This window comes from Morone saxatilis, unplaced genomic scaffold (genome assembly GCF_004916995.1).
Source record: "Morone saxatilis isolate NCDOM2014 unplaced genomic scaffold, NCSU_SB_2.0 Contig20, whole genome shotgun sequence".
NCBI lineage: Eukaryota > Metazoa > Chordata > Actinopteri > Moronidae > Morone > Morone saxatilis.
The window spans coordinates 17,507,971-17,522,792 of record NW_023339763.1 but is presented as its reverse complement, the minus strand read 5'-3'; the positions used below and the strand labels follow the sequence as shown (position 1 = coordinate 17,522,792).

Genomic DNA, 14,822 nt, shown 5'->3' with positions numbered 1-14,822 from the left:
TCTAATCTAGGCCAAAGGTAAAACACGAGTAAACAGGCAATGGAAAGCAGATCACGTCACGGCCTGCCTATACTTCAGAGGGATTAGGTGCTGTGAATGCATTCCAGATATGATGGCAGTAGGCTATTAAAATGGATGGGCGATGGACTGTCTCCACCCAAGGTCTCTCTACACAAGTCCCAGCGCTTTATAAATTACCAAACCCATATGTGATCTGTTAACAAAGCAGAAGATGGAAATGATGGAGCAGCTCCAGTATGGGAGTCTGCAAAAGGGGAGCAGGGACCACATTCAGTGACATCAATAAACCTTGCTTTTAATACTGCTTACTCAGGCTTGAGCAGAAGCGTTCGTCACCGTCAGATGCATGTGTTACGCTCTAAAATGTATGCAGCAATGTTGTTTTTAGACATGTGGCTATCTCTAATGGCAGGTTGCTGTAAGGTTATTTGGGGCTGGTGTAATTTGCATGCAAGTGAGGCAGGTTGCTAAGGAAGCCACTGGAATGCTTTGTGAATGGCCAACTGTGCTTGTCTACTTCTAAGCCCATTTCACACTCCAAAGTGTGGTGCCATGTGAAGCTGCCTCCAAACCAGTCTTGTGTCATGTGTTTTAAAAGGGCACATATCTAGGTGCAAAAGTTCCACGTTTTTTGTACATTATTGTTTCCTTTGATTTCCTTCTTGGCTGATGGCCACTTTTCCGGCTGATAGGATTAGACCTCAGTGTGCCAGACAGTGTTTACTGTGATTACTTTACAACGGTCGTGGTGAAAAACAAAGAGGGCCATCAGTTGCGAGAATTTGCTCTAATGACCTGAAGAGAAAGAGGGAATTACGGTTGCACAGTCGGGCAGGGTGGAGACATGCCTCTCGTGTAGCCACTGGCTAAAAGAGTGGAAGAAAAGGTGAGGCTTGGCAACTGTCCAAAAAAGGATGGCAAGCAAACCTCAAAGAGGGACAGGTGTAGTGAAAGACACACTCCCCCAGACAGCAAGTGTCTTTAAAATAAATAAATAAATACAAGGATAAAAAGAGCCATGTACTGCAGCTCTGTGCTCAGAGGAGTGAAACTGGCAGCGATTCACAGCAAAGGTTTTTTCAGTCATTTTAAAGCTGTTCATTTGTTTAAGTGTGCTGGCATTACTCACCCTACTCAGACCCATGTGGTAACTGCTCTTCTCCAAATCCAAGGACTCCAGTAGCTCCTCCACGGCCTGGGTAAAGGCACACATGTACACAAACATACACACACTTAAGTCTTTCAACTGCTGGATCCAGTGGGAACTTCTACTGACACAGCAACACTTCAGTAGTCCGCAGTTCCTCTAAGTTGCCATGCTGAACTAATGGTACAGTGCAGTTTCCGCTCTTCTATCACATCCATTCCCGGCTGGATTTTGTTTTGGAAGTAAGTCAGTAAGCACAGGGAAAAGTTTGGCTCTTCAGAAGCTCCCATCCCCCTACTACAAACCAATTACTAGTCCACCCAGAATCCACCTGCTCCTGGCTTATTCCTCATGACCCCCTAGTGGTCTTGGCTCTCTTGCAGCTTTGAACATATAATGCCTATGCATACTGTAGGTACACCATCAGCCAGCCTGGGGCCTCTCCCTGACCATCTACCAGCCTGTGCATACTGTAGGTGTATTGTTGTCTCAGTCTCTTCTCTCTACTTGAGCCTGCAGCATGAAAGACCACATCTAGATTACACCAGGAGAGGTTTGCCACAAGTACTGAGGGGCTCTTGTTTGCTAGTGTTTCCACAGAAACTCAGCCCCAGTGTGGAGACACAGGGGAAAAGAGCTTTTCTCTCCCTTAACCCCATTCTTTCACTCTCTCTCTCATTTCACTCTAGAAACAAACTTTTGTATTCTTTTTCTCCCCACTGCACAAAACCAGTTCCTCTCACCAATGCACAGCACGCCCTCACTGATAGTTAACTTTTAACAAAACTCACAATTTCTTCTAAAGGTTTTTTTGTTTTGTTTATTGTTCATAAATTTAAAATAAAAGCCACAAAGAGGTAAAGCACCCATGCTGTCAAGGCAACAGGGGGAAAAAATGTGGCAACTAGTTTCCAATGCACACATTCCAAAAAAATGATAAGTACTGGAATGGTTATTTGTGGCTTTAAATGTAGTACTTTCTAAGCCAAAGTACTGCTCTGCCTCTTTAGCAGGCATGATACTGATAAGGTTAAGTTGATTAGATCATTACAATGGCTCTGATGAATGAGGGTTTATTTCTCTGTCAGTTGGCTGCTGACAAATCAGGGGCAGATGTAATGAAGCTGCCTCCTCACAACATTAATCTTCGCTGTGCTTGGCCCACTGGCAGAGCTGTACATTTTCCTCTCTCGTTGATTGACTTACTCTCTTCTCGTCCTTCACAATGTAATTCCTCCCATGCTTCTTGGTCAGGTGCGGTGCCAGCACATCAAAGCGTCGTCGGAACTCAGAGAAGACCAAGTGATCGGGGTAACCTGTGAAGGTCAGTATTGAATAACAACATTATTTTCTGGGAATGTTCGCAGAGTGTAACAGATATTTTGGGAAGGACACAATGGAGATTTTTTTGTATTTGGACAGGGAGGTCTGTGTTTCTACGCCTGTCCTTAGAATGTGATATTAGCAGCTGTCTTACCTTGCCTGTAGATCCGGAGAGAATCGAGCAGCTTGGAGCCACGCAGCTGAGCACGGAGCAAGGCCACATCCAGCTGCATTAAGCCAGGATCTCCAGTCTCCCCTTGAGCTTCACATTCCCCTCCTTTGAACAGGGATCCACTCAGAGCCTTGAGGGCATCTGCCTTGGGCAATATGCAGTGAACAAAGTGAATCCTGGACCTCCGCACCATATCAAGTAGAGCATCCTGGAAAGGTAAGAGCACAGTAAGGGACTCCGGTAGGAACAGGCCAATACCCAGTGCAAAATCTTCCACTAGATGTAATCAATAGCTCGATTTCTTTACTTAAAACAACCAAATGCTAAATATTCACTGTACAACAACACTGGAAGGTAGATAATAAAAAATGATTTCTTCATCTCAATTTGTAAAGTCTACCTTTAAGTGTGTTTCTTTATACTGTATACTGTAAAAGCTTAATGTGGACTTCCATATAGGGCTAATGGCTTCAGTTTTTACCAATTTGTGTTGAGAAATATGCAAATTTTCATGTTAATTTAATGTCCTTAATCATCCAAAGGTTGTTTCCTGCTTTAAGAAAGTATTTGGTTTTTTTTGTTGCTACTTTAATTTTAAAGTACCAGGTTTGGGGAACAAACAACCCAGTATTATTAATATATTATAGTTATTACATTGGATGAGTCTACACCTCATGGATAACATCTCTAACCATATCTTTATTATTTATTTGCCAGAACAATGTGTAGATGTTGTAGAAAGCAAGAGTTTTCAAAATAGTATGGCATTGGAATTAACAAACTTTGGATGTGAACGTAATCCAGGGTTTTGCAGAATCATCCAATAACAATGATCTTGTCAGGCAATAGGGTTGGAAGCAAAATAGCTGCAGAACTATTCGGATAGCAGAGTACCACCAGGGCAAAAATAATTTTCAAATCCGTCTCTGGGTGCAAGCCAAATACTGGCCTTCATCCCATCCATTTTCTTTACAGCTGCATTAAGCAATTTGTGAGTGCTATAGGGTCCAAAGTACACTACAAGACAAATTCACAACTAAGAGACTTGATATACTCATCACACCAACCTATTTGTGGCTCTGAATGCATAAAAACAAAAACAAACAAACACATAAAAACAGACTCTAACTGATTGATCAGTTCCATCCTCTCCTCTCACCACTTGAAGCTTTATCTGGATGCACAAGGACTTCTTTTTGATAGCAGCCACCCCTGTGGTGAAGGTCTTCCTCATGCTAGTGGCCCGTCGCAAGGACAGCTGGGAAACACCTTCAAGGCCTGCAATGGAACCGGACAGAACAGTGGCTCCAGCCGCTCGGCTCATGAACAATGAGCTGATGATCTTCCTGCAAGAGACACATCACTTTAGCCGAAGGTTTGATAAAAATCAACATAAGTAATACTTCATGCAACAGCTCCCCAAAGATAGACTCCTCCTGCGTGATGCTTACTTCTGGGAGTCCTGCAGGAGGCTTGTAGCGTTGGTGGAGGCAGGATTCTGCTTGGCGTAGTTGAGCCACCCGCAGGCGTCGTACTCCACCCAGTCAGTCCCGTGACTGTGGCCCAGCAGGAAATGATTATCCTTTTCGCTCTTCAAGAGGAAAGTGTGACCTGATGTAAATGGTAGTAGAGGTAGTGTGAGGCTCATTTTACACATGCCGCAAGATGACCAAAATGAACAGTCTCCTTCAGGAGCTCAGGAAAATGTTTATACAGTCGGCATGAAGGGTTTAAAGCTAGCTAATTCTGCTTCTGGTATGTACAGTCTGCCACAAACCTGCATAAACTTTACTGATACAGTGATAATAAAAGACGATCTGCTCACAACCTGGCTGTTCAAGGTGTGTGTAAAAGTGTGACAAAATAGAGAGAAAAGCTCAAATCTGGGATATATGAATGAGAAGCTTTTGGTTGTTTTTTTGTAAGGCCTTCTATTAGTTCTACTAGAAAAAAAAATTTAAGTTGTAACCTACTGGTCAACCTTCCAGATAGTGCTTTGCGTACATTCTATTAAATCAATATGACTATAATTCTATTACCATTCTCCATGATACAATACAGTTTATTATGAGTGCAATCATCAATAAACCTGTAGCAAGAGTTGGCAAATACTGTGAAAGAGAGAGTAAAGAATTGTTTCTCTCTCACAAATGATCACAAATTGCATGTAATATTTCATGCCATTAAAACAGAGATTAAAGTTCAAACAGAGCATGTTTATCTACACCATGTTATTGGTTTAGCAACATCATCACTGTTAATGTAATATTATATTTGGATTTAATATGAATATCATTTGTTTTATTTTTAAAAATCACTGGAATTTTTCAAATAAGAATTTTTCTGTCCATTTCTTTAAAAACCAATAGTGGGCGATCGACTAAAATGCTTGCCCTGCTTTGTATTAGCATCATGTCTGAGTTGTGTGGGTATGTGTGTCCTCTCCTTGCCTTTACTCTCGCCTTCAGCAGGTCCGTAGTAGCTAAAGAGACGTCCCAACAGGGTTTCCTCTGATCCCCCAGGCTGCAGCGCCTCCTCCTCCATCAGCCACAACAGGCCCCGTGCCTCATCTGTTCGCACTGTCCGTACCTGTCAAGCAAACACACATACACACACATAGACACACACGCACAGAGGTTAAAGGTCCCGCAATCTTAGTGTAGACACAGCATGCTCTGTTTTACCTTCAGTCATTCAGGAACGATAGTACATAAGTAGAAATGATTGTCCAAAATAAACTTAAGGCCCTGAATTTGACCGTCTTTACTATTATGTACAAAAACGATTCTATTTTACCAAAACTTCCCCATACATGAGTAACAAATCACCTTGCCACAAGGACATCTAGATTGCTTTAACACACTGATGAATCAGAGAATGTTTCTGCCTTTATCCACCTCCTGGGTACAAAAAAGAAATATATTGCTAATTATGAAAGATTCTGAAAAGCATCCTTCAAATGCTGAGTGCTGGCCTCTATAGTTGGCGTTTCCTTAAATATTTTGCTCTACGGAAATATATGTAAAAGTAGAGCACTGTACTGTATGTTTTCCAAGTATGAGCCGGTTGTGACAGGCCTGATAGTAATAGTAGCGTCAGAAATTAAAGTTTCAAAAGCGTTTTGGCTCTCGGCACCCTCGAGCAGTTGCTGCGCTAATGGCACCATCAATTTAGCTTTTCCGTTTAATCGAAATGGAAACAAAAAGGGGTTCATGAATACGAAGTAAGGCGGGGGATAAGGGATTAAAAAGTAATACAATTAGTATTACAATTAGTGTGAACAACAGCGAAGAAAAAAAAAACCTCTCCAGCACTGATGCTGATGGAATAAGTGCGTAGGAAAGGTTTTTGTTGTGCCCCTGTATGATACCAGAGTTAAATGTGACTTAATTGGGCAGTGCAACTTTACTTTGATACGCCTCACGAACTGAAAAGCACATTTGATTTTTTTTGTACTGAAACTTTCGCCTAAGTTTCAATGACGCACTTTTCGTCCAGAGACCCTGAATAAGCTACTATTGTTCATGGATGAGCTCTGAGGTGCACTGAGGTAGCCAGCTCGGTTAGCATGGCTAATGCCTGAATCCACCCTGGAGGCAGTAAACCAAAAACTGTCACACTGGAGACATCTTTATCAGCAGTGCACACTACACTGACTTCAAATACAACACAGTTTGGAGGAGACATATGACAACTATGGCTACTAAGGCTGTTTGCGATAACGGACATCTGAGCTACAACAGGAGAAAAGAAATATCTGAGTGAAAAACAAATCTTTGATATCAGCAGATCTTCAGAGTTGAATTAAGAAATGACTTTGAAGAATCAGTGTTTTCTTCCCCTTTGGTTTTTATTGTGATGTACTACAGTTCATTGCTTCTGATGACATTCCCGTTAGAGCGGGGACCCTTTAAAAAGTAAAGCACTCAAAGCAAAACACATTGGAATTATACCAAAGTGATCTATGACTCTCTAAACTCTGCCATTTCTGTTTCCATGGTGCAGATCACAGGCTGCAAAGGCCAAACATCGATTTTCTTTCTTGAAGTCAATTCTCTAACCTTTCTTTTCCTGCTCCTACCCTCTCTGTTGAGCCTCTGCCAAACACCTTTCAATATTTAACAAAGAAAACTTCTGATGCTAAAAGATGATATTCATTGTTGTGCCCTGAGATTACCATGTGAAAACAGATCATGAAAGGGATGCAAGTCCCTTAGGTGTTCTAAGAAAACGTTCAGAGGGAAGTTATTATACTAACACAGGGTTGCTTGAAAATATCCAGACATTTGAGACAGAAATGAAGACACATTAAAGGACTGAACTTACCAGGGCTTGGCTGGAGGCTTGGTCTACCACTGCTACAGACAGAGATGTGCTGCACTCTGTGTCATCTAGAGCCAGCTCTATGTTCTCCTGAGGGAAGACAGGCAGATTGACAGACTCTTTAATGACTTGTGATGATGCTAAATAAAAGGAAAACAATCATTTGTAGAGGAAATGTAAATTGTGTTGTTTTTGGAGAGCGGAACTAAATAAATAAATAAAAACTGACGAAATAAATCTGCTTTGATTATATTTTGGAATCACATTTAAAAAATTGAATTAAAAAAGCAATTCAGTTATTGACATATGTTTCAGCATGCCAGGCAGCTTGGAGCCCTGGATTAATATCTTTCTATGGACATAAACAAATGCATTTAATCAAGAGGGGCATGATATTCATGAAATTGTAATGTAGATGATGAGGAATTAAACAGCTTCTCTAAGTATGCAGCTGAATGGGATGGGGTACATATATTAATACATACAAACACTAATTATTATTACTTAATCACACTATACTTATATATTACGTGTACGTTGTTTACATACACTAGACTTGATGGCTTTGCTGCTACTATAGTCTATTTTTACTTTTACTCATACCTACATTTATATACCTCTTATTATTTATTATTGTCAACTTATCTTCTGTCCAAATTTCCCCTTTGGGGATCAGTAAAGGCTTATCTTTTCTTATTTTACATCATGTAACCATGTTTCCCTGAGTGAGGAGCCTACGGTCCCTTTTCAAGCACGGGACCTTTTCCAGGAACCCAGGACACTATGGAACCACAATTTGACAGCAAGAACTGAGTTCCTGTTTTGGTTGCAGGCAAAGCTGCAATGATTCATCCACTAATCTATCAACAGTAAAATAATCTGCGACTACTTTGATTAATCGTTTCATGTAATCTTTCAAGCAAAGTGACTTCTCAAATATGAGGATTTATTTTCTCTTTTTGATATATGATAATGATTATGTATAAAAATCTAAAACATTTCAGGCATTTTATAGATTAACTGATTGGCCTAAAAAATTATTGTTAATTGATAATAAAAATAATGGTTAGCTGCAGTGTAATTCCAGGTACTGAGCGTTCTCCAGATGAGACCAAAGAGGCCAGAGCAAGACTCAACTATGCACACTGGTGTCAGTCATCCAAGTAATTTAAAATCCTGATTCTCCTTTCTCATGGTATATCTAGTGAAGGTGCAGGCGAGATTTTTATGGATATTGAAATGAAAAAACAATGGCATATTAGATGTAAGAAAACTAAAAGCCACAACAAATCTATTATAATAACAAGAGCGTTTGGCATTTACGAAGACTGTTTTTCCTATAGGTAAATGGAAACTCTAAAAGATTTCATTACTGTTTCAGATAATAGCATTTCTGGGAAGAAGTGGAAATAAATATACTAAATTACCTCTACCAGAGCAAAACGGGCATGCAGCAGCTCACAGTGACAAAGTGCAGGCTGCACTGGAAATGTGGGAAAATGTTGGCAGTGCTAATAGTGTGGCCAAGACAGATGCCAGTGTTCGAGTTGACTGTGTATGTGAAGTAGCCCAAATGATTTTTGTTCTCTGCTGTGAGGAGTCAATGTGCAGACGAAACACAAAAACTATCCACACAGTTGCAGCACCCACAGGATTTCATTGGAAAAATATAAAGCACATGCCTGGTGTGTATATCACAGTTTAACCTGCCTGTCACTGCCATTGTTGATACTGTGTGCTGTTTTAAATGAGTTTGACCCAGTTTTCAATCAGTTTCACAGCTTCTCATATTTTCAAGATGCACAGACAAGAGAGAATCGCACTACACAGATTTATGCAATACTTCATATCGCTCCAATTCTCTTTCTCCCGGGAAGGGGATGTGGGTGGGGAATGTGGGTGGGAAATCCCAGGATCCTTGTTCAGAGTATTAAAAGTAATATGACCAGGATTTCTGCTCAACTTCACTGTGTTATCAGCCAAGTTTTGAATAAGAGAGATATTACTGAGCTAAGAGTTAGGGCAACAGTAACGAAAGAATGTGTTTATATTAGTAATTAAATAGTAATGAAAGGATATGTATTAAATATTATATAGCTTAGAGATGGCCAGTTATTGTGGTCCAGCACTGCCAGACAGAAATCAAAGGAGGGCAGAAGAAAAACAGTTCCTTCATCAGGGAGCAACACCACTGCTGTTCGGCTGGGCGTGTCTTCCAAAGGCAGTTGTGAGTGACTTTACTTTGATCTCAGCAGAGGAGGTGAAGACTGGCATCACTAATGAGAAGGTCTAACACATGAACTTGGCCTGTCACAGCTTGTGACAGGTGGGAGGTATAGTGTATCTGATGTGTGAACACATACACAATTGGAGTTGATATATCTGAGAGAAAGCGGCAGACAAAGGGAGAGAGAGAAAGAGAGCAAGAGGTAGGAGGAAGAAAGAGACAATGAGAATGAGGCCGCATGTATGCGCGGCGCATAGCGCTTCACATGTCCTTACCTCTTTGTATCTGTCCAACTCTTGAACGAAGGTGCGCTGATAGAAGAGAGCATAGAGACGTTCTTGGGTGTAGTTGTGGCACAGGTCCTCAAAGGTTGCGCTGCCCTCGCGCTTAGACAGCCTAGGGTTTTGAAAGCCTGGGGTGTCCACTATGAGCAGCGAGCACAGGGAATTCTGGCTGGATTTCAAGGCCCTGAAGCACACAGGGCAAACACACACACATTCACACAAACATTGCACATTACACTGTGATACTTGAGGCAACATTTTATTGATTACGTTCACTGCATATAACCCCTAGCTTTAACCTTAGCTCCCTGCAAAACATCCATAACTTTAACATTAAACTAAGTCTATCCTAAAACTTGAACCCAAGCCCTGAAGTTAAACCAGCTTCTTATAAACCAACATTTTCTGGGCAAGCTTTGCTTCAATCCCCCCAAATCATATAAAAGTAACATTTTATTCAAGCTTCCAAATTTTTCAAAGATATCAAATATGTCAAGATGAATTAAATGTATCTATTAAACGCATTAGGCATCTGCACGTTTCCATTATATAAAGGTGCAGCCAGAAACATGACACCTTCAATTGAATATGGTGCAGCTTTAGTAAAGTACTGGATCAGAAATACTTACCGGTTTATTAAAGAAATGAGGATAGTGAAGAGTTCAGAGTAAAGCCCAGATGCCATGGCCTCTAAACACTCCATAGCCGTAGCTTTGGATCCTGGTATGAGAAGTAGCCATACAAAGAACACACCAGAAATAGCCAGTTCACAACAATATATTCATAAACATATAAAAGCATGAAAAGCAGTTGAATTGGAAGAAGAAGTGAGCAGTAAAAGCTAGAATGAAACTATGGTCACCATATTTTACTCTAAAAGGATGTACAATAGCATGATATTTGTGCATATTATGCCCAAAGGCATAAAGTATTCAAACTGGGTCTGAAATTGTCTCTGTAAAGCGGCGTCATTTGGGACTCAGGTGTTTCAGAATTGGTCAGATCAAACAGTGCACACTCATGTCTGTGCCTAGCGGCAATGGCCACCTGTTAAGCTCTCCTAATTCCTTCTACTGTCACACAAAATAGTGGATTCGTGGCACCTAGGGGTATTTTCATGTGTGCAAACACATCTATGACTGCATGTTTATGTGCGAGAGGAGATACAGGAAAGGTAAAACAGAGGTGAATTCTGTCCATCCCTGCTGTGACAGACTTTTAACTGTACCCTCATGCCCTTCAAAGTGTGCTGCAGTCTTGATGGAAGTCAGAGGACATGCATATGTGAAAAATCAATGTGAGGCAATTATGATTTCAAGGACAATGAACGAAGAGTAGATCCAAAATTGCTTGTCCCGACATAGTGTGTCTACTTATCTGTCAATAGCCATTGTAAAGCTGTGGTATTCATTACTAAGATAAGCTTTACTTTCTCCACAGCATGCAATTTCCCTCAGGTGATGAGCAGGGGCGTCTGCGTGAGTGGATGTGTGTGTGAAAACAGAGCGAGAGTGACAAAGAGAACGGGGGGTGGGGGTCTGTTGGTAAATGTGGTCTGTGGAGTACCTGCATCTGCTGTGCCATTTTCCTCAGCAGCCTGGCGGACGGAGCTGGATCTGGGCAGGGTGCCCTTGGCCTGGTGCTTGAAGATGGAGGAGGAGAGTTCCTCCAGGGTGCAGCCCAGCAGGTAGGCTGCCTTCTGGGCCCACTCATGACGTGCAAATTGTTTCCTGCCAGCTGAGACACGTGCATGAAAGCTTCCATTAGCCCTTCTGCCAGCCACTCCAGGCACATGGCTAGCCTGGTAGCTTTGTGTCAATCCTGTCTCTGACAGGGTAGGATTAAGTCTCTGGTCAGGCTGACACTGACACAGCTGGTGAGAACATGCACTAAAAGCATGCCCAAAATGTTGGTGTCTTGAATACATTTAAATACATTTGAAGAACAGACACATCCACAAGCTTCAACAACTACTGTTTCATGTTCAAAAAAGTCTGTGAAGTTGAAGTGATAATTGCCCCTTTTATCGTCTTGGGAATTAAAGCAAAACTTATCATTAGGGGACACAATTAATTTATTTACATAAAGACCTCTGTTGGGAAACACAAGTTTCTCTTTAATCTAGTGGCTGTGTGATGGAAACACGCCGATATGAGCGCAAACTTCAGTTTTAATCCACCATGAAGTGATATCTTCTAAGACTAAAGAGAGAAACTGGGGGATTTCCCACAGAGAGTAGTGGGCTCTATCTGTTTCATCAGCGCTGCAGAAGCCCTGCACACTTTTCCTGATGATAAGCAGAATGGTTGTAAAGACAAGTAAAGACATTTCAATATTTGCTTTGATAGATATTTGCCACCAAAGTTATTACAATTCCAGTAAAACACATAAAAGAAGGAAACTGAGTTTGCAGATTTATCTGAATATTACTGAGTCAAACATTAGGGAGTGTATGACTAAAAGATAAAAAACGACATGTGCAATATTTGCTGTTAAAAAGCACGCCGACTCACAGTGTGGTAGGCCTTTTTTCTATCTACACTTATTAGATATAAGTGTCGACAGTTACAGCATACAGAGAAAAGCAAGTAGATTTCATGCGGTCCCTTTAATTCGTTTTGGTGGACTAGAGATCAGTGCTGCCCTCTTGTGTTACACAATGAAGCTGCACTGCAAATGAACATATGGTATTTTATACAGTTTGTGTATGATAGTCAGAATACAAACTGGGTTAACTAGGTAAGTCTTTTTTTAATTATAGTATGATTACAGTATTTTCATTAATATATTCAATATGTCAACTCATAACTTTGATCCAATCATGCATTGTTTTCTTCATTAGACCCACTGTGGGTTTAACAAGGGACAGCAGTCCTAAGTCTGTAAGTCACCCTGTAATTAGCAGATCAGAACAAAGTGTTGTTTAGTGTCTGAATTCCCAATAGCAGAATCTATGTGGGATGATATTCATTGCTTAAAAAATCATTTTAAAACTGTTCCTGGATGGTGTTAAACTGCCATCAAAAAGACTGGCAGCCAGCTGGAGGGGATAACTGAAAATAATTTGGCAAGCAATTCTGCATAAGTGACTGGCAAAGTGCAGTGAAGACAGAGAGTGAAGAGTGAACAAACATATCAAAAACACAAAATGCAGAGGCACTGCTACTATCCATCCTTGTGATTTGTATGTTGTATATTGTATAAAAACATAGATAATTCCATCCAGCATACCGTCACTGTTTTTAAGCAAGGGCCTTTCATACTACACAAGAACAAAAAGGAACTAATAGTCACCGGTAATAAAAACTCATTTTGACAGACTCTACCTTTTCAGATGGCAGATATCTAATTTTAAAATGGAAGTCAAATGCTGTGGGAGGCAGATCTATTAGAGCAAAAACAAACAATCAAACTCTCTTACATTAGGTGTCATCATACAAATAGCTTCAAAGACAGGAACAAATACTCATGTTTAAGAGGCCCTCTGATGCATTCTTATGACAAGATCAAATGTTTGTCAAGACTTGACCAAAATCAGATTGATGTTTTTCTGTTCTGTGTTTCCTGAAAATTAAACTCCAGTAGTCTGTCAGTAGTCGCAGCTGCTGTAGCACAAACAGTGCTCTGTTTATTTAAGTTTATTTAATATGATCATTCAGCCTGACAGAGGTTCGGATTGAATAGATCAAATACAATGTATCACTTCCCCTGCTGTATGACTAATAAACCCAAACTATGAAGACCACAGTCGGCAGGATAATTCTGTGGCAAGGAGTCTCAAATGATTTCAATCAGTTTCCATATGGTTATCAGTCCTAAAGCAGAAACTGCTCTGTATACTAATACTGATATAATCACCCACTTTTTAAAAATTTTTGAGCTTTAGGTCAGCGCCGTACAGCAATTTAACAACCTGTGTAGTGTGCAACATCTTTTAAAGTGCAAATGCATAATTCAGTTCTCTGGATTACAACTGTCTTGCATCACACTCAAGATGTTACATACAGTGAGATAATGCAGGCTTGACATTTCTGAGATTACAGTGCTATCAAAATGACTTTGGCTAACTTTTTCATCATGTACTGTAGGGTGTACAGATTAAGAAGGATCCTTTGCATCTTTGTTACTGGTATGTGCTATATTAGGTTTAGCATTAACCATATGAGTAAGTCATGCATCTACAGAATGAAAAAACCATTCAGTGAGCCATCTTACCCTTAGTAGCTCCTGCAGCCCCAAGATGGTAGATGGCCCCAAGGATGAGCCAAAAGGCCCTCTGCTCATCACTGCTGATCCCCAGAACCTTCATAGCTGCCTGCAGCTTGGAAAACTGCTGTGAGGCCCGCTGCTTATCCTCAGTCTGGCAGATAGCACATAGGTACAAATAAAACCCTTTTTGCACTATTAACGATAAACATTCCAAGATTATAAATTCAAATATGGACTAAAAACGGACTATATCTGCAATGGTTCAGCATATCTGTAGATATCAGTGATTAAGTATGATTTGTATAGGCCACCACATATTGTGCAAAAGACTGTTGATGTTGCTTCAGTGTCACGGCTGCTGACAGTTGATAAAAGCCGATGGTTATTTAATGCTTCTTTAAGCGATGACAACATAGACTCTAAAATAATCAGCGTATCGCAGGTGTTTTGTTCTTTCCTGTAATCCATCATGAGACGTGAGCAGCATTATGCACAGTAAGAGGGCCGGCCACTCAGTTATAAATTGTTACGTAGGTTTCTTACATGGCTCATGTATTTGAAAGATAATACATGGAATTTAATAATTTGAGCGTTTAGAGCTTTATGAAAGGTATTTCTGGTTGTTCAAAAACAGACCAATCTCTCTTTAACAAGTAGTATTTACCTTAGACTGAGGCATGATTTTGAATGAATTGTTTTCAGCAAAGTGGTTTAGGTGCAGCTCAGTCCTGAGGAAGAAATGAGAACGCAGAAGACATCAGCATCTTTCACCACTAACGCCTACATAATTAGAGCTATTGTAGCAGTAACATAGCATTGCAACATATCAACATATTATTTCAGTGTAGAACTGTGGTGTATTGTGCACTAAATTGTCATAACAGCATTAATCCTGACCTAAGAGAGCTGTCTACTCCAACCATCAGGTAGTAAAAGACATTAAAAGTGGACTCTCCTTCCGGTCTTTTTGTCACCCTCATCTTCTCCAGAAGCATAGTCTGCAAGGCCATAGAAGAACAGGATGTTAGCATGATAGACAGTAACATTTATTATAGAATCAGAATCAGAATCAGAATCAGAAATACTTTAATAATCCCAGGGGGAAATTACTTTTGT

At 40.5% G+C, this 14,822-nt stretch overlaps 1 protein-coding gene across 5 annotated transcripts in view; it reads right to left on the bottom strand.

The window, feature by feature from the left end:
* LOC118331425 (unconventional myosin-XVIIIa-like) overlaps positions 1 to 14,822 on the bottom strand; it is a 51,979-nt gene that overhangs the window by 27,617 nt on the left and 9,540 nt on the right. For all 5 annotated transcript variants that reach the window (XM_035666353.1, XM_035666356.1, XM_035666357.1 and 2 more), the window contains 13 exons: positions 14,604 to 14,704; positions 14,371 to 14,434; positions 13,713 to 13,857; positions 11,064 to 11,234; positions 10,127 to 10,217; positions 9,489 to 9,681; positions 6,990 to 7,076; positions 5,114 to 5,252; positions 4,115 to 4,274; positions 3,823 to 4,009; positions 2,646 to 2,871; positions 2,375 to 2,484; positions 1,151 to 1,216 (listed from right to left, as the gene is read on the bottom strand). In XM_035666353.1, coding sequence (XP_035522246.1) covers positions 1,151 to 1,216; positions 2,375 to 2,484; positions 2,646 to 2,871; positions 3,823 to 4,009; positions 4,115 to 4,274; positions 5,114 to 5,252; positions 6,990 to 7,076; positions 9,489 to 9,681; positions 10,127 to 10,217; positions 11,064 to 11,234; positions 13,713 to 13,857; positions 14,371 to 14,434; positions 14,604 to 14,704 — 1,740 coding nt within the window. The remainder of the gene's footprint in view (positions 1 to 1,150; positions 1,217 to 2,374; positions 2,485 to 2,645; positions 2,872 to 3,822; positions 4,010 to 4,114; positions 4,275 to 5,113; positions 5,253 to 6,989; positions 7,077 to 9,488; positions 9,682 to 10,126; positions 10,218 to 11,063; positions 11,235 to 13,712; positions 13,858 to 14,370; positions 14,435 to 14,603; positions 14,705 to 14,822) is intronic.